Source organism: Nannospalax galili, unplaced genomic scaffold (assembly GCF_000622305.1).
Source record: "Nannospalax galili isolate Female #2095 unplaced genomic scaffold, S.galili_v1.0 scaffold189, whole genome shotgun sequence".
In the NCBI taxonomy this organism is placed as follows: domain Eukaryota; kingdom Metazoa; phylum Chordata; class Mammalia; order Rodentia; family Spalacidae; genus Nannospalax; species Nannospalax galili.
In genome coordinates, this window is record NW_008360331.1 from 3,626,152 (window position 1) to 3,645,346 (window position 19,195).

Here is a 19,195-nt window from a genome sequence, read left to right on the forward strand (position 1 = left end):
TTATGAACAGGCTTATTTAGAATTTTCATTACCATAACTAAGTTAAGAAAATACACTCCTGAAAGAAAAGTCATATTCCTGGAGCCGATACACTGGATCTTTTTCCCAAAGGGAAAAATAAAACTATTTTAAAATTTAGTCTTTGCAATGCTGTTTTGCATGTTTAATTATACCCAGATAATAATATGAAATAGAAATTATTTGGATCTGTCATGCAAAAATGTGTGAGTGTTAGTGTGTGTACGTGTGTTTATTCATGTGTGTGTGTGTACTCATGAGTGTGCCTTCACATGTATGTGCACATATGTGAGTGCATGGGTGTGAGTGTGTTTATACATCTGTGTTGAAATAAGTCATTTAAGAATTCAATAATGGGACTGGAGAGATGGCTCAGCAGTTAAGAGAACTGCTCTCCCAGAGGACCTAGGCTCAGTTTCCAGTACCTATCTAGCAGCTAACAACCACCTGTAACTCAAATTCCAGCGTTATCTGACACCCTCTTCTGACCTTCATGAACATTTCATGCATGGGTACACTTAAATACATGTAGGCAAATCACTCAAATGCATAAAAGTAAATAAAGATTATTTAAGTTAAAAAAGAACATTTGCATTACTTTTTAGAAGAATGAGCAGGAAAACAGAAAAATAAGTAGACAATGTAAAGTTTACCCAATAATGTGAAGAGGGATTCCAGTCCACTTCTAAAGTTGACTTCTATTTGTTCCTTGGCAGGTGAGATGAGATTGTAACTAACAATTATGTCATTTATGTTATCAAACTAGGAACAACCAACAATGAATTATCCAACATGCCCCTCGCACCAGCAGTTACTTCACCAGCAACAAATAAAAGTGAAGGTGAGTATTGATGCATGTCTATTATTTATTTATTTATTTATTTATTTATTTTATTTTATTTTGTGTGTGTATGTGGCCAGGAAGTGGGGCTCATACATGCCACAGAATGTATGTGGCGGTCAGAAGACAACCTATGAGTGTCTGTCACCATGTGGGTCTCTGGTTGTCAGAATTGGAGGCAAACACTTTTACTCACTGAATATCTTGTTTGAGTACTATCAGGCAATATACTAAAAACAAATTTACAAATAATTATAAATTATTTTTAATAAAATGACTAGAGAAAGAAACTCGCTAATAATACCCTGATTCATTTTTTTCCTCCATTTAAATTCTGGAGTATCCATGGCTACTATATATAAATAAAACCTTATTTTTCTATTTCGTTTTTATTAAATTATTGTGAATTTCATACAATACATCTTGATCACATTTAGACCCCTTCCCCTATCTGCAACACCCCCAATAGCCTTCCCACCACATATGCATTCACTCATATATGTTAAGGCCTATCACTCCAAGTTTATGTCTCTAAATGTCCCTCAGTGTGAGTTCATTCACTGGTCTACCTAGCCAGCATCACTCCCATAAAGAACACTAACTCTCCCTCTCCCAGAAGTCACAGATTTGCAATAGTTCCTCAGCTAAGGTTGGGGCTTCTCACGCATTTCCTCACTTCTATGCTGGACTTTGTCTGGTTTGAGCTTGGATGGGTCTTGTGCATGCTGCCACCATTGCTGAAGGTTCATATGAGCAACTCCCCAGTTGCCTGAAAAACTCTGCTTCCTGTGGTCTTCTACCATCCCTGGCTCTTACAATCTTTCTGCACCCTCTTCCATGATGGTCTCTGAACCTTGAGTAACAGAGGTTTGATATAGGTGTTCCATCCAGGGAGAAGCATTCTACAGTCTCTTAGTCTCTGCTCTTTGGCCAGTTGTGGCTTTCTAGGTTGAGCATCATCTGTTACATGAAGAAGCTTTGCTGGTGAGAGTTGAGAGATGCAATAATATTCTTTCTGCCTCCTGTTCTACTATGTTCCCTGAGCCTTAGGTGTAGAAGTTGCACTGTAGATGTGTCACCTAGGACTTGGCATCTCACAGACACTTATTCTCTGTTTGACCAATTGTACAACTCTGTAATATCTGCATCTGTTGCAAAAAGAAGCTTTTTGATGAATGGTGAGAGGTACCCTGGTCTATAAATATAAGGATACATATTTCAAATACAGGAAGAAATCATATTGGTCTAGGATGTGACAGGTGCTAAGTTTTACCCTAGGATCTATGACCTCTCCAGTCATGTGTATTTGGCTATGTTTACAGTACCACACATGAGTTTCCTCCCACTGAGCAGGCCTTAAGTTCAAATGGACAGCTGTTAACTACCACATGTAGATCAATGGAACAAAATAGAAGACCCAAACATGAGTGCATGCAATTTCAGCCACCTGATATTTGACCAAGGTGTCAAGCAAGAGTACAAACTGGAGGAAAGACAGCATCTTCAACAAATGTTGCTGGCAAAACTGGACCTCCATATGCAGAACAGTGAAATTAGGCATATATTTATCACCCTGAGAAAAAGTCAACTCCAAAGACCTCAGTGTGAAACCTGAAATACTGAACTTCTTAGAATACAAGGCAGTGCCATACAAGATACAGGTGCAAGAAAGGCCTTTCTAAATCAGATATCAGTCCCTCAGGAATTAAGGTCAACACCTGACAGATGGGACCTCATTAAGCTAAAAAGTTTCTGTAGAGCAAAGAAAACAACCAATTAAGTGAAGAAAGTCTCAAAGTGGGAAAAAATCTTCACTAGAAATGCATTTGACAGAAGATTACTATCCAGAATATACAAAGAACTCAAAAACAAAGATGAATAAAAAGGTCTAATTAAAAGATGGGTTATTTCTGGATACATAGTCAATCTTATCTAAAGGAATATTGACAACTGATTGCTGCTAGATTAGGAACAGCTGACCTTCCTAAAACAAAGCCCTCTAGATAGGCTGACTAGATTTACCAGATGGACAAGTAGTGGGGAACAGCTGGGGGTGCTGACATCACAGCGGACAGTAGTAGGGATAACAGAGTATAAGGGCTCTAGTTGGGGGAGGGAGGCTATGGGTGGGTGCTATATGAGAAGTGGGCATACAGTTGAATAAGATGGTTTGGGATGTTCTGTGTGATATACACACAAAAAAAACCAAAAAATTTTTAAAAATGAATTATATTTGAGGAGGAAGCATAAAAAGTTACATCATGTTAATTAGTGGAGGTGATAAACATAACCATTGAAATCTACCTGATGACTTTATAGATATACACAGGTGTCAAGGATCTGAGTGCAACCTATTATGACTAGAGATGCATGCGTCAACATCTCAGTGTTATTAGCGAAAACAATGAATCTTTCTGTAAGAAACAATATATTTTAAAATGAAATGGAGGTCTTTTTTAAAGGTTAAAAACTCATCCAATTTTATGTCTTACAGGGCTTATACTGAGTTCAATATTGTATAACTGTATTAATTCAATTGTGAACCTAAAAATTTTATAGCCACTTTTGAAAGAGATGTATCTTTGCTCTGGAAACTGTTAATGAGTATGTTAAAGCTGTAATGAAATGCTTCTTCTAAAAAAAATGGTGGGTCATGGATCTGAACAGAGAGCTCTCAGAAAAAGAAATAAAAATTGCTAGGAAACACCTTTAAAAATGTTTAATATCCTCAGTATTAGGGAAATGCAAATCAAAACTACTTTAAGATTTTATCTAATCCCAGTCAGAATGGCTAAGATCAAGAGACTAAATTACACTAAATGCTGGCATGGATGTTGGAAAGGGGGAATTCTCATTCACTGATGATGGGATTACAAACTGATGCAACCACTGTGGAAATCAGTGTGGAGAACTCTTTAAAAATTAAAAATAAATCTACCATAAAATCTGATTATACCACTCCATAGCATATACCCAAAGGACTCATCCTACTGCAGAGATACTTGTGCATCCATGTTTGTTGCTACTCTTTTCATAATAGTAAGAAATGGAAACAACCTAAATGTTCATCAGCTGATGAATGGATAATAACAATGTGGTACATTTACACAATGGAATTCTACTCAGTGTGAAATAAAAATGAAATCATGAAATTTGCAGATAAATGGACAGAACTAGAAGTTGTTATACTAAGTAAAGTAACACAGTCTCAGAAAAACAAGTGATGCATGCTCTCTCTCATTTGTGGATCTTAGCTCCAAATCCTGAAATTTGAGATTGTATCCTGCTATAATCACTAGAATCAGGAAAAGGAACCATGGGGATAAAGGGAAAGGAGCTGAAGAGAAGAAGAGGGAGACAGGAATTATCCAGGCTAAAATGGGGGGTATTTTAACTGGAGAGAGAGAAGGGAGGCTATACAGGGGCTGGGAGGGCAGAAGAGATAGATAGTACTTAGAGAGTATGAAAAACCAGAAGGAAATGTATGAATGTATTAGTTCAAAAACCTACTGAAAAACACACATACAGTATATATACATGAGTGCATGTGCATAGCTGAAAACTCTATAAAAAAGACAATGTCACTCAGAAGAAACCTCCCCTCAAGTTGTTGGTCAGAGTAGTTCAAGAGACTCCCCAAATAACAGAGCTTATCACCACAGCCCTTAATTGCCTCTCTTGAAGGTAAGACCCTATAGCTGAAGACAGAACATACTTCAGACACAGGATTTGGAGCAATCAAGTTGGAACTGACCTGGGAGCCTCCTCTCTGAAGACTAGACTCATAGTATCAGAATAGTATGCAAGCTGCCAAGAGAGAAAACCAATGGTCCTACCCAGCCATGAAGCCTAATAAACACAACAATGACTGGTCCAGCAATCTCTGTCTATTATTGCAGTAGTGGTATAATTTATTTTTTATATTAGCATCTGGTGACACTTTGTTTAAAGGACACCTTTTTTTTCCTAATTATGAGAGAAAGCTGTCACAGATACACACCAGCAACAGCCTAGGCATTATGACACTCCCTGGGCTCACCTTAGATCCTTCCACATCCTGCAGGGTGAGGATGTTGCTCTGTGAGCAACCTCAAAGAACCTTTGACACCTGCTTTACCCAACAGCATCTAAGAAACAGAGGAAATAAAAATCCACACAGAAAGCTGTCCCGCGTTTCTCCTCCCAGATGTTTAAATCTGCTCCCCTTCCATCACTGTTCTTTCCTCTTCAGAACCCTTGGACCTACTCCAGCCTCGCTCCAGTGTCCTGAGCTCCTCTTCCTAGTACTGAAATTCTGGAGGAAATGAAGTCTTGGTTTGACCCATTTCCTTCACATTTAGTTTTCTCCTCTTGGTCTTAGCACTGAAGTTTGTTGACAGTCTTCACCCTAAAAAGGGAGGCCAAAAGAAACTTCAAAAAGCTTTCGCTCCAGTCTCTGCCACTGGTTAGATACACCTTCCTAGGATTCTTAGTATACAGATTTAGAGAACCCACCATCTTACCATAAGAAGCTCTTTAGTGTCATCCCAGAAGACGTTGAAATGAATCAAGACATTGCATTAATTAAATCTGTCTCGGACTCACTTATTACGAAAACAGAATTTCCATGAAACACTCACTCTAAATAGTTCTTGAAAATGGATCTTAGCTATTACTCTAAGAAATACCTTTATCCTCCTAGGAATTTTAAGCACAGTAACATGTTTTTAAAAATAATAGCAGTACTAATATAAAGACTCCATCAGCCCTGTAGAGATGGCTCAGCGGATAAGAGCACTTACTGCTCTTACAGAGGAACTGGGTTCGATTTCCAGCACTCACATGGTGGCTATGAACCATCCTTAACTCCAGTTCCAGGGGAATTGGAAGCCCTCTTCTGACCTCTTTGGCATTGCACAACACAGGTACACTCACATACATGCAGGCAATACACTCATACACATAAAATAAAAATAATAAAATATTTTTTAAAAGAATCCATGAAATGTTTTAAATCTGTGCAGCTCTGACTTAAATTAACTATATAATTTTTATTTATTTATGTGCATGAGTATTTTGCCTACATGTATGTGTGTGAACCACATGCATGCAGTGCTCACAGAAGCCAGAAGAGGGTGTCAGATCTTCTGGAACTTCAGTTACAGAAGCCTGCGAGCCCCCCTCACCCAAGGCAGGTGCTGAGAACCAAACTAGGGTCTTCTGCAAGGGCAGCGAGTGCTCTTACTGCTGCACAACCTTTTAGAAAACAAATGCTTCTTGAATCGGTTTGCCAATATTCATTAAAATATTTCATTTATTATTTTTTATTTGTATGAGTATTGTGCCTGTATGTGTGTAAGTGCACCATGTGTATTCAGTGCCCATGGAGGTCAGAAGGGAGAATCAGATCCCCTACAACTAGAATTATGGACAGTTGTTGTGTGGGTGCTGGGAACCAAACCTGGGTCCTCTGAAGTGCTCTGAATCTCTGAGCCGTCTAGCCAGTGCCAGTGGTTTGCCATGTTCATTAACAAGGACGTTCTATACTGTTTTTGTTGTAGTGCCTTTATCTGGATTTGGCATCAGAATAAGCGTGACTCATGAGTGCAGTAGTGTTCCATCCCTTTCTAACGTATGGAACAGTCTAAGGGCATGGTGTTAACTCTTCTTTAAAAATTGGTAGAATTTGGCTGTGAGTTTATTCAGTTCTGGCTTTCCTGTGTAGAAAAACTGCTTTATTAGTGTTTCATTCTCATTGTTACAGATCTAAGTTGTCTATATTTTCTTACATTTGGTAATCATATATGTCTGAAAAATTACCTAGCTCGTATAAATTTTCTAATTTATTGGAATATGGACTTTTTAAATCTGCCATGATCATATTCTGAATTTCATTGGTATCTGTTCTAATGTGTCCCTTTTCATCTCTAATTTTAGTAGTTCGGGCCCTCGCTTTCTTTCTTTTGGTTGGTTTAGCTAAACGTTTGTGGATTTTGATTATGTTTTCAAAGAACCAATTCTTTACTTCATTGATTCTTTGTATTGTTCCTTACTTTTCTATTTTATTGACTTTCCCCCGATCTTTATTACTTCCTTACCTCCACTGATTTGGGGTTTGGTTTATTACTGCTTTTATAATATCCTGAGATGGGTCATTTTTTATTTGAATTCCTTCTAATTGTTTTAATGTAAGCATTTATCTCTATAAACTTCCCTCCTAGAACTGCTTTCATGGAATCCCACAAATTCTGGTAGGTTGTGTTTTACTGTCATTCAATTCCAAGAACTTTACATTTTTCCTCCTAATTTCTTTATGTGTCTCCAACTTTCATTAGTCTGTTACTCACCCTCTCTGAGTTTGTGTATTTTCTGTAGTTTCTCCCATGATAATTTCTACTTTTATTCCACTGTGATCAGATAAAATTTAAGAAATAATTTCAATTAATTCATGTTAAGATATGGTTTGTGTTCTACAATAAGCTCTATTTTATAAAAAGTTCCAAATGTTCTCTTGTAAGAGTTTTATTGTTTCAGATTATGTTTTAGGCCTTTTATCAATATTGAGTCTATTTTTGTCTATAGGGTCAAGTAAAAGTCCAATTTCATTCTTTGTTTATGAGAATCTCACTTGTCAGCACTACTTATTGAATATATATGTACGTATATATATGGTGGTGTTTATGGTTTTTCTATTCTGCTTCATTTTTGCATCTGTGTGTTTTATGCCAGTACTGTGCTGTTTTGATTCATATAACTTTGTAATATGCACTAAAATCAGGAGTTGTGATGCTTCCAACTACTTTTTTTATTTTGTCAGAATTGCTTTGGTTTTCAGGATCTTTTGTGGTTGCATACATTATTTATTTTCTGTTTCTATGAAGAATGTGATTTTCACATCAAACTATACATTGCTCTGAGTACTGTTTATATTTTAGCAATACTAATTCTTTTGCTCCATGAGCATGACATCTATTTTGCGTTCGGTTATTTCTTCTATCACTGTTTTGCAATTTTCAATGTATAGAACCAATTTAAAATGTATAGAACTTTTTAAAGTAACTTTATTTGTAGGTAGTTTGAGAGCATCTTTTTTAAAAACAAAACCAAACCAAACCAAACGTCATACCACAATCCTAGCATTCAAAAGCATATTCCAGAGCCAGTGCTCGTACTGCCAAAATTCATTATCCTAGGCCCGAATCCTTCAGACAGAATGTCTGGTTGACTTTTCTGTGGCCATCAAATATAACAGTATTTTAATCCCAATCTATAATTTCAAAGAATAAAGCTGGTAATCTTCCTTCCTATACAATTAAAATCCATCAGCCTTTACCTTTTAAATGAATCTGTTGTAAACACACATTAAATGGCTACTATAATTCATGTCCCTCTTTATGATTTCTCTCAATAAATTTAGTTCACAAAATATACAAAACTAGTCTCACATGAATAATTCTAGGATAATGGAATTATCCACACACTTGAATTCTGCTGAGCCCTTGGCAATGGTTGACTTTAAGGGTGAAGTTGAAGTTCATCCTCTCTATTTTCAATCTGGTGCTGATAGGACCCCTTTAAGCAAGCCCTGTGATAAATTTACTTTATTCTGACTCCTTTTTGATTATTTTTTGAGCCAGTGTCTCACTATGTAGCCCCAGCTGACCTGGAACTTGCTATGAAAACCATTGCAGGCTGGTGTCCATCTTACAGCAATCCTCCTGCCTCTGACTCCCAAGTGCTGGGGTTACAGGCATGTGCCACCATGCCTGGCCCTTATTCCAACTCTTATAGAGATAAAAATGTTTCCTGCTTTGTCTTCTATTCATGCCACACACATCAAAACCTGAGACTTAAAAGGACATGGACTGCAACATCACACATCCGAAGAATTAAACCATTATCTTGATGATACAGTTCTCCATAAAATAAGCCAAAGGCACATTGAACTGTCACTTTCCCCAAAGGTTGTCACCAGAAAATAATGACAAATGCTGGGAAGGAGGAAGTTAATATAGATATAGTGGGAAATCATATAAACTTTCCTCAAAATAATTAAAACCAGAACAGCCGTGTCATCCAGCAATCTCACCATTAGAGAGGCATCCAAAGAAAATGAGACAGGTCCAAGAGAATCTGCATGCCATGGCCATCGCAACACTATTTACAACAGTCAAGAACTAGAACTTGCTAAAGTTGAGCAACTCATAAGTAGACTTCAAAATATGATACAGATAGATACCTGGTGAGATCATATTCCACCATAAAGTTAATGAAATCCTGTTATGTCTGACAAGATGGATAGAGCTGGATATAATAATGTTATCTGAACTAAGCCAGACATAAAAAGATAATTATCATTCAATATCACTTATTCATGAGATCCAAAAATTATTACCATAGAATTTGAAAGTAGAAGGTAGTTACCAGAGGCTAGAAAGAGTAGGAGAGTTAAATGAAGGCTTATCAGAGTGTACTACATTTTAGTGAAATAGGAGTAAAAGATTCTAGTGTATTTATTTGCTCTTGAAGTTGGTATTGGACCATAGATTGATGTTTTTTCCTTGGCACCTTCATAATGTTCTCCAAAGCTATGAGGGCTAGCCTTCAGGGGAAGTGGTTTCAGGTCAGTTGCAGCTCACAAAAGGTCATAAATGGCCAAAGCGTAGAGATAAAGAGTCTGCTGAATGCTGGTCCTTGGACAGAATTTCTATATTAAACTTCCCCCCCTCCAAGGCTCAGGGACCATTTTGGAAGAGGGGGCAGAAAGATTGTAAGAGCCAGGGAGGAGGTGCATGAGCATATGGAAACAGAGTCCTACAAGGCCCTGGGAACCTGCTCATGTGATTCTATGGCAATGGTGTCAGCATGCACAAGTCTCATGCAAATTCAGGTAGACAGGAACCCAGCATAGAACTGGGGAAATGAGAAGCAGACCCTGATCTTATCTGAAGAAATATTGACAGCTGATTGCTGCTAGGTGAAGAAGAGCTGATCTTCCTAAAACAAGGGACTCTAGATAGGCTGAGTAGACCTCAGGGGATGGACTTGCCCTGGGGAACATCTGGGAACACTGACTTGACAGCGTGGGCCATAACAGGGACAACAGTGTATATGGGCTCCAGTGCGGGGAGGGGGGGCTATGGAATGGTGCTGGTGAGGAGCGGGGTATAAAGATGATTAAGATTGTTTGAGATGTTCTCTATGAAATACACAAAAATTCAATAAAATCAAATTTTGAAAAATTCTAGTGTGCTATTCTGGTACACAGTGAGGTGTCTGTAGATAGACATGGACTATACATTTAATAAACGAGAAGGAAAGAGTTTGGAGGTTTCTCATCATAAAGAAATGACAATGTTTGAGGAAATATGTTCATGCTGATCTAACCATTGCACAATATAGACTACATTCAAAGCATCATCTAGACTTGCACTGCAGTGTGCACTCACAGTCCAAAATACATATGCACTGTTATCTGGGGAAAGTAGTCAGAAAAATGGAGCAAAATGTTTACGTTCACAGGTCTGCTTGAAGATGAATTTCCTTTTCCTCTGAGGTGTCACTGGTCTTCACTGGAGCCTCCAATGTACTGTGTGCAAATCCAACATTCCCTCCAGTGTATTGATATGAGATGATGTCCATCCCTTATGTTAATGATCATGCATCACCCATGCATGAATCTCTTTCCTCGGACTAGGATTCTGAGCAAGTCTATATGTAGTTCTGGTAATATATGTAGTTCCCCATAAAACTGGGGAAATGGCAGCAGACCCCAATCTTAGCAGAAGAAATATTGGCAAATGATTACTGCTAGGTGAGAAAGAGCTGATCTTCCTAAAGCAAGATAAGTTGATCTTCCTCTAGATAAGTTGACTAGAACTCAGTAGATGAGCTTGCACTGAGGAATGTCTGGGGACACTAACGTGACACAATAGGCCTTAATACAATGACAGAATGTATGAATTCCAGTGGGGGGCTGTGGGGGGTGCCAGTGAGGAAGGGGGTATAAAGATTATTGAGATTGATTGAGATGTTCTGTATGAAATACACAAAATTTCAATAAGAGCAAATTTTTTCAATTTTTTGGAAAAATATGCTGGATTTCTAAATTGTGGTCTAAATATTTTCAATAATGAATCTTCAAGTTATAACTGGATGTTAGTATAAATGTTAATAAAACTAACTTGTGATGTATTGTATTCCTAATAGATGGTCTTTTTTTTTACCACAATTAGAAGCCAGGACCATTAATGTCACGAAGAGTGAAGTATTTTCTACAGAAGCAACAGTGTCAAATCTTCCATTTTCAAAAACTACCTCAATGCTGCCAAGTTCCAACAAAAGTAAGTATGAAGGCTGGTGAGAATGTGTCACACTAATACATTGCCAGGACCAGCCTCAGAATGCTTTATGGCCCACAATTATAAAAGAACCATGCCCTACTGAGATTCTCTCCTGTTCACCCTCAAACAAGGCAATCATTTGACATTGTTTTTTTTTAACTTAGAGTCTATCCACAGCCAAAGCTATGTGGGTGTTGGTGAAGATTAATATAAGTTTGAGTAAACATTTATTATATCTCTCATAAAAGGACAGTCAACAAAATACACATGAATTTTATAAAATATTTTGAAGAGAAATTATATAAATATTCTCAGACTCAGAAAAGATTGAAATAGTTATGTTTCTTCCTTGGGATCTGAAATACAAAGATGCTTCTTCTCATCATTTCCCCTGAGCATTATAACCAGAGGCTCTAAATAGTAATGAAACAGGCAGATGGAGGATTGATAAATAAAGAGGGCAATTCAGATATAAAGAAAAGGTATGATTTTATTAGCATAAGCTACAGTCATCTATATCGAAAATAAAATTCATGTTAAAACTACAAGAACCATAAAGCAATTTTACACAGACTTTAAGATATTAAAATAATATTTTACATATTAATAAATGGCAATCCAAAATAAAATTATGGAAATTATTCCATTTACAATAGCATCAAAAAGTACAAAGTATTTAGGAATAAACCCAACAATAGAAATGCAATACCTGATAGTCAATATTCCAATGAGTAATTCAGTATCTAAATAAATGGATACTACATATTCACGGATTGGAAGATGGCATTTTAAACACACGTCCTTCCCAAATGATAATAATTGGTTAATATTTTCATTTCAGTAGCTAAAGAATCTGAGTAGTATTTTAAAGAACTTGACAAATATCCTAAAATCTGTGTGGAAATGCAAAGAACATAGACTAGCCTCCAAGTTCTTTTGATAAAGAAGAATGAACTTAGAGGATTTCCACAACCCAGTTTACTAAATTTACTCCAAAACAGTAATAATCAAGCTTGAACCTCAAGGATATGTTGCCTCATGAATGAAGCGCACACAAAATACAGCACACAGCATTATCCTATGTATGTTAAACATACAAAAAATTGTTTTTTGGTCTTTTTGAGACAGGGTCTTCCTGAAGCTCCAGCTGTCCTGGAACTCACTATTGTAGACCAGGCTGGCCTTGAACTCACAGAGATCTGCCTGCCTCTGCCTCCCAAGTGCTGGGATTAAAGGCATGTGCCACCACGCCTAGCCACATTTTTTATTTAAATTTATCTAACTGATACACAAAAACCTAAAAATTATAAACATATACATGGCCCCCTCGTGATATTTTGATGCTTGTGTAACATTTAAATCAAGATGAATATATTTGCTGTCTCCTTGAATATTTGCATTCTTTATGGTGAAATTCCAAATCCTTGCTTCTAATGTTTTAAAGCACCATACACTTCCAGTTATCTACAACCTTACACTGCAGTAGCACACCAGAGCTTCTTACTAACTCCTTACTGCTTTCTGGAAACCGCTACACTTTGGTCAGCCTGTTCCTTACCCTTCACCCTGCCCTCCCCCAGCCTCCAGTAAACATCATTCTAAACAGCTTCTACAAGAGCAACCTTATACTGCACATTGTTTGAGATCATGTTGTACTTGTATATCTATGTCTGTCTTGTTTCACTTAACATAGTTTTCCCTAATTTCAGCCATTTTTGTTACAAATAACAGAATTTCATTGTTTTATGGCTGAATACAACACTGCATTGTATTTAAGTACTACAGTTTCTTATCTGCTCAACAACTGATGAGCAGTTAGGTTGCTTCCATTGGTTATGAACTGTGGCACAATAAGTATAGGAGAGAAGATATCTCTATTTATTTGCTTATTTTAAATAGTTATTTTTATATCTGAGAATTTCACATGTGAGTATTGTATCTGCATTATTTCCAACCCTCTGAGTCTCTCTCAAATTCTTCCCATCTTGTCCTCTTCTTTGTTATTATTGCATATATATACATATATATGCACACGTATATGTTATATATACACAATTCACTGAGTCTATTTAGTGGTGTTCATGTGTACATGTGTTTAACGTTTCCCACCTGGCATCAGACAACCTCTCAGGGAACTAATCCCTGGAGAAAACCGATCTTCCTGCCTCAGCATCCATTGGTTGCCTGTAGCTCTTCATCTTGAAGTGAGGCCCTTGAAATCTTTCCCATCTACCTTGGCGTGTCAACTCATCTTGTCATTATGCAGATATTGTTAGGCTACCTTACTATGGAGAGTTCATGGGTGTAACTCTCCAATTATGTCTAGAATTCAGCAACTAGCAGCAGGGGTCTTGTCCCTCTGGCTCTTACAATCGTTCTGTTCCCTCTTCCACAATGTTTCTGCGCATCATGTGTAGAGGTTGCATTGCGAATGTGCCACTTGGGGATGGGCACCTCACAGTTACTTATCCTCTATATTCTGGACAGTTGTGGAACTTTGTAATAGTTTCCATTTGTTGCAAAGAGATGTTTTTTTGATTAGTGGTGAAAGCTACACTTGTCTGTAAGTTTAAAGATACATATTTAAAATGTATTAAGAAATTACATTGGTCTAGGAAAGCGACAGAAGTGGGTTCTTCTCCAACCATACCTCTTAGCATTCTGATTTCATTTCTCTTGGATGTATGTCCAGAAGTGGAAGTGATCATACAGTAGTTCTTTTTCAACTGTTTGAAAAGCTTCCATATGAATTCCAGAATTTCTGTATTAATTTATGTTTCTACCAGCAAAGCACAAGAATTTCATTTTTAGAAAGGAATTCTAAGAAAGGTCTTCAGCAACATTTTCTACATTCTATGACTTTAGTAATGACTCATTCTTATAATGGTAAGATAATAACTCACTGTGGTTTTGATTTGCCCTCTCCAACCATTAGTGGAAAAATGTTTATGTACATGGATCATTTTTGATCAGATTGTTTGTGAAATGATAATGATATTCTTAAAAGTATAAAATTAAGAGATTACTTGTGACTGGGCATGTAAACAGTAGGACTGCAAAAGATTTGTAGAAATTTTCCATATTGATGGAAATGTTTTAAAACCAGAATATGTTGATAGTTGCACAATTAAAAATTTACTAATAATTACTGATTTTATATGAAAATCAATGCATTTAGTATTTAAACAGTATCTTTATCCAATTCTGTTTAAAAACAAAAGGAGATAAACTGTTGAGCATGACCAATCAAATTTCCTTTCACAGTAATCTGAGTCAGAAGACCTAAATAAGCAGAGTTAACCATGGGAGCTAAAGCTGCAAAACTTCAGCATAGTAAGTCTGAAAAAGTTAGTGAATTACATGTGTGTGTGTTGCATAAAGAAACAGATACTATGAGTTTCTAGAATGGATAAAGAAAGACAGGGAGGAGGTAGGAGGATTGGGAGACCCCCGTGAGCTAAACTGAACTTTTTGTGAGACAGAAAGAACTAGAACCCAGAGTATCCATAGTTTCTGATTTCTAGTTCCAGAACATTTATAACAGTGTGTGCACCTCCCACGTGCTGCCCTCTAACCTGCACACAGAAACTGTCCTTACTAGAAAAGCCAACAAACTACCAGAACAGCCTTGTCCAACACCATTCAATACTAATGGTAAATATTTCTGGAGCATATCCATCCACCTACTAGTGGACAGCTACAGATAACTTGGTTTCTACAATTCCACGGGGGAGTTCCTTTAGATAGAAGGACATGGCACATAAGAACTAAGGCGATCCAGGACCCACTCTGTTCTACAACTACACCCAAAACAACATTTTTCTGTTTTTATTGTAATAATCTTAAACACAACATGAAGAAGGTTGTTAGAGATAATTTCACACAATAACTGTAAACTGCTAATCCTTTTTAAAGAGACAGTCACCTCGTAGAAAATTTGAAGAGTAAAATCTCTCCATATGAACTAAAGATTTTAATTGTTGTTGTTTTATTTTTTTGTAATGTATTTGGAGTCTCATAAGCCAAAATATATCTGAAAGAAACTCTCAAAAGCATATCTCATCCATCTCACATGATTGCCCCTAGCACAAACAAAAATAAAAACAGACATGTATCTGTTGAGTGTGTTATGGTTGCTGGGGTGTTAAACTCAATTTGTGCCCTGCATTGACCATTCATTCATTCAGTGGCTGATGATGAGGTCAGCCATAGATTGTGGTTGATTAGAATTAATTATTATACTAAATGTGTGACAGTGCCCATGGGACACCTACAATTTTTTTTTTTTTTTTTTCACTTTGATTCCTGAAGTGGAATGACCTTCATATCCCAGTTCTGGGACAGTCACATTCATTATTTAGCTTCTAAAAGAGTTGGAAATGACTTGTGTGCAAGTGCTTAAAATAATTAAATTAGAGACATAGCTTTTAAAAGTAAAATGCCTGGGTTGGAAATGTAACTCAGTGGTAAAGAGCTTGACTACCATTCACAAGGACCTGGGCTTGATCCCCAGCACTGAAAAATCAAATAAGTAATGAATAAAAATGCTACTACTGGAAATTAAAATAACACGGGAAGGCTAGTTACTCTTCTCCCTTGCTTTCATCATTGGTTAGCCAGTTTTATACCAAGTACTTGAAGTGTTTGCTTTAAATATCTAACACCTTCTTCAGACTGTGGCGCAGCCATTTTTTTCCAGATTGCTCTCTTTCTTCAGGTGCTTTTTCTTCAGCAAGGACTTGGGAACCTGCAATGAACTTGCAGAAATTTCCTTTTGCTAAGTGATGAAACCAAGACTCCACCTTTTTCACCCTTAAATACATACGTACCTAGAAGTATGGAGTCAGCATTATGATAGAAAACAAAATAAGCACTCTGAAAGACGAGCTGAGGATTTGCCTCACACAGAAACTTATGCGCAATATTTCATTGAGCCATGAATATCAGATAAAGTTATTTATGGTTAAACCAATCCCCAAAGCTAAAGATTTAGGCCAGAATAATCAATGGGACTGTCACTTTACACGCCTCCAGAAAAGCAGAGTGAAGATAAAGTATTTCTCTAATGTTTTCCCATTCTTTTAGAGCTATATATATTTCTCTTGTGTTTTTTTTTATTCTGTTAGTAGAAGCTAAATTCTTAATTTTAAAAATGTAAATTCTCATTAATTCATTCCTCTGAAATCATAGTGAAAGAAATGTGAGGTTCTTGAATGAATTTATTCACAACTCTTTTAGAAGGTCACCCATGTGCCCACCATTACTCTTGTTTGTGGGCAATAGCTGGGTATTAAATAATGCCGTCATGGAATTAGCCACTAGTAAATGGAAAAAAAAGCACTAAATAATATAAATATTAACAATGAAATAATAGACATAGACTTAATAATAAAGCATCATAATAAGAAAAATACAAGTGATGGTGGTGGCACCAGTTTCCCTGGGGAGCTCAAGGAAGCCCTTTCTAAACAAGGACATTTAGGAAGGACTAAATAAAGAGGGGTGAACACACAGATATCTGCAGAAGAGAAATACAATGTACTCAGGAAAGGTATATGGATGAATTTAGTGTGTAAAGTGGACTCATTGTCATCATCCCAACTCCCCCCTCCAACTTCCATCCCCCTAAAACCCCACTTCCCCATGCTTCTACCCCACGTCCCTTGAAATGAAAAGAATTTAGGTGACATTGGAAGAGGAATCAAGCTCGCTTCCAGGCAGAGCTGAGTAGACCACAGTGAATTTTGCATGACAGCTCTGTGGTGTCACGAGCAGAGCAATGACAGGATCTTGTTTATCTCGTCACAAGACCTGAAACTGTGAAACCTCTAGAAGAAAACTTGCTAAACTTCATGGTATTTGTCTGAGCAATGTTTTTTTGATTGTGACCCCAAAATCAAAGACAAGAAAAATCGTTTAAAGAAGACAAAGGGAGCCTTTAATCCCAGCACACAGGAAAGGAAGCAGAGGCAGGCGGATCTCTGTGAGACTGAAGTCAACCTGGTCTATACGGCAAGTTTGAGGTCAGCAGGGGCTATAGGGAGACCCTGTCTCAATAAATAAATAAGCAAACAAACAAATAAATAAAAAAATAAAAGTAGTATTTTATGATTTAATCAAGTTAAGAAGTTTCTAGCTTCAAATGACCATACGTTTAGTAAGGTAACAATATGCCAAATATCTAAGGGACTCAATAGCAAGAAAATACTGAAGAAAATGAACAAAAGACTTAAATAGACATCTCTCAAAATAAGACACGAAAGTGGCCAACAAAACTCATAATAATCAGGGAAAGAAACATTAAAACGATAAAATATGAGATGTCACTTCATATTTTTAGAATGGCTATTATTAAAATGACAAAGCATGAAAAATGTTTATGGAAATGTGGAAGGAAAGAAACCTTGGTACACTCTTGGTAGAAATATAAATTAGCACAAACACTGCAGAAAACCATATGAATCTTTCTCAAAATCTTAAACATAGAACTACAATATGATCCACAGTTCCAATTCTGAATATATATTGAAGGAAATTAAATCAGGATCTGGAGGAGACCGTTATTTTCATGTTCATTGCAGTCATACTAAAAACAGCCCAGATTGAGAACAGCTTAAATGTCCTTCAAAAGATGAATAGATAAAGAAAATGAAAGAAAATGAGGTAGAGCGTATGGACAATGCAACACTACTCAGCCTGTAAAAAGAAAAGCCTGCCACTCATGCTGATGTGGTGAACCTGGAGGTCATTGCGCTGAGTGAAATAAACCTGGAAAGGAAATACAAACCCTGCATGAGCTTGCTTATGTATGGAATCTTAAAAAGTTGACCACTGCCGAGCATGGTGGTACAGGCCTGTAATCCCAGTGACTTAGATTGGTGCAGCTCATGTTCAAGGCCTGTCTGCCTGGGATACAGAGTGAATTCCAGGCCAGACTGGGAAACTTAGGAAGATTGTCTTGATTTTAAAAGTTGAATTCATAGAAGCAGAGAGTAGATGGAAGTTACAAGGAAATAGAGGTCAGGAGCAGTTTGGGGGAGGTAAGGAATATGCTAAGGTACAGAATTCTGATCAGATTAGAGTAAGCTCTGGAGATCAATCTTACTGGATGCCACCTATAGTTAAAAATTATAGATTATATACCTGAAAATTGCTAAAACACTAGATTTTAAGTATTTTCATTCTAAAGCAACTTGTAAGTGACATAATTAGTCTACAAATGCATAAATATATCAAATATCACATTCTAGAGGGTTGGAGAGATGGCTCAGTGACTAAGACTGCATATTGCTCTTGCAGAGCAAAGGAGTTTAGTTCCCAGCACCCATGTTAGGTCACTCACAACCACCTCTAACTCCAGCTCCCAGGACATCTGATGCCCTCCTCTGACCTCCATGGACACCTGCACTTACAAGCACACACCCCTATACAGATTCACATAATTAAAATTAAAATAAATATTTTAAAATATAATATTATATATCCAAAATATATGCAGTAATTATTTTTTAACAAAAATATAGCCTTATACTCTCTTTATCAGAAGAAAACCTACAGATTCATGTAATTTTCAAGAGAGAAAACGTACCATCCACCAGAAAATCAATTTAATGGTTTTATATGGATTCTCTCCCTCTATAACTCAGCGATGAGCTCTTTGGAGGAAAATAACCTCTTTCTCTCTATGTTCAACACAGCTCTTTGCACCCAGATGAAGGCTAACTGTGAGGAAATATAATAAATATAATGTGCAGAAGGAAATAATAAAAAGAAGCTGAAAATAGAGAGGATGGAGTTTTCTAAGTGATACTGATTCTTTTTCAACATCTAATAAGTTCCCCAAATTAGCACCAGTTGGAAAGAAGAGAAGAGGCATTTTGGAAAAAGAAATGACCATGCATGTAAATGCAAATATAAGATTTTCATTTCTGTCTGCTTTTGTTTTCCTCACTCAAATTTTTCTCCAAATGCTTTAGAGTTAACAGAGCTTTAATTTGTTCTTTTCAATGATTAA

At 36.8% G+C, this 19,195-nt stretch overlaps 1 protein-coding gene across 4 annotated transcripts in view; it reads left to right on the top strand.

Moving 5' to 3' along the window:
* Emcn (endomucin) overlaps positions 1-19,195 on the top strand; it is a 109,469-nt gene that overhangs the window by 39,619 nt on the left and 50,655 nt on the right. For all 4 annotated transcript variants that reach the window (XM_008826163.3, XM_029560258.1, XM_029560257.1 and 1 more), the window contains exons 3-4: positions 785-859; positions 11,074-11,181. In XM_008826163.3, coding sequence (XP_008824385.1) covers positions 785-859; positions 11,074-11,181 — 183 coding nt within the window. The remainder of the gene's footprint in view (positions 1-784; positions 860-11,073; positions 11,182-19,195) is intronic.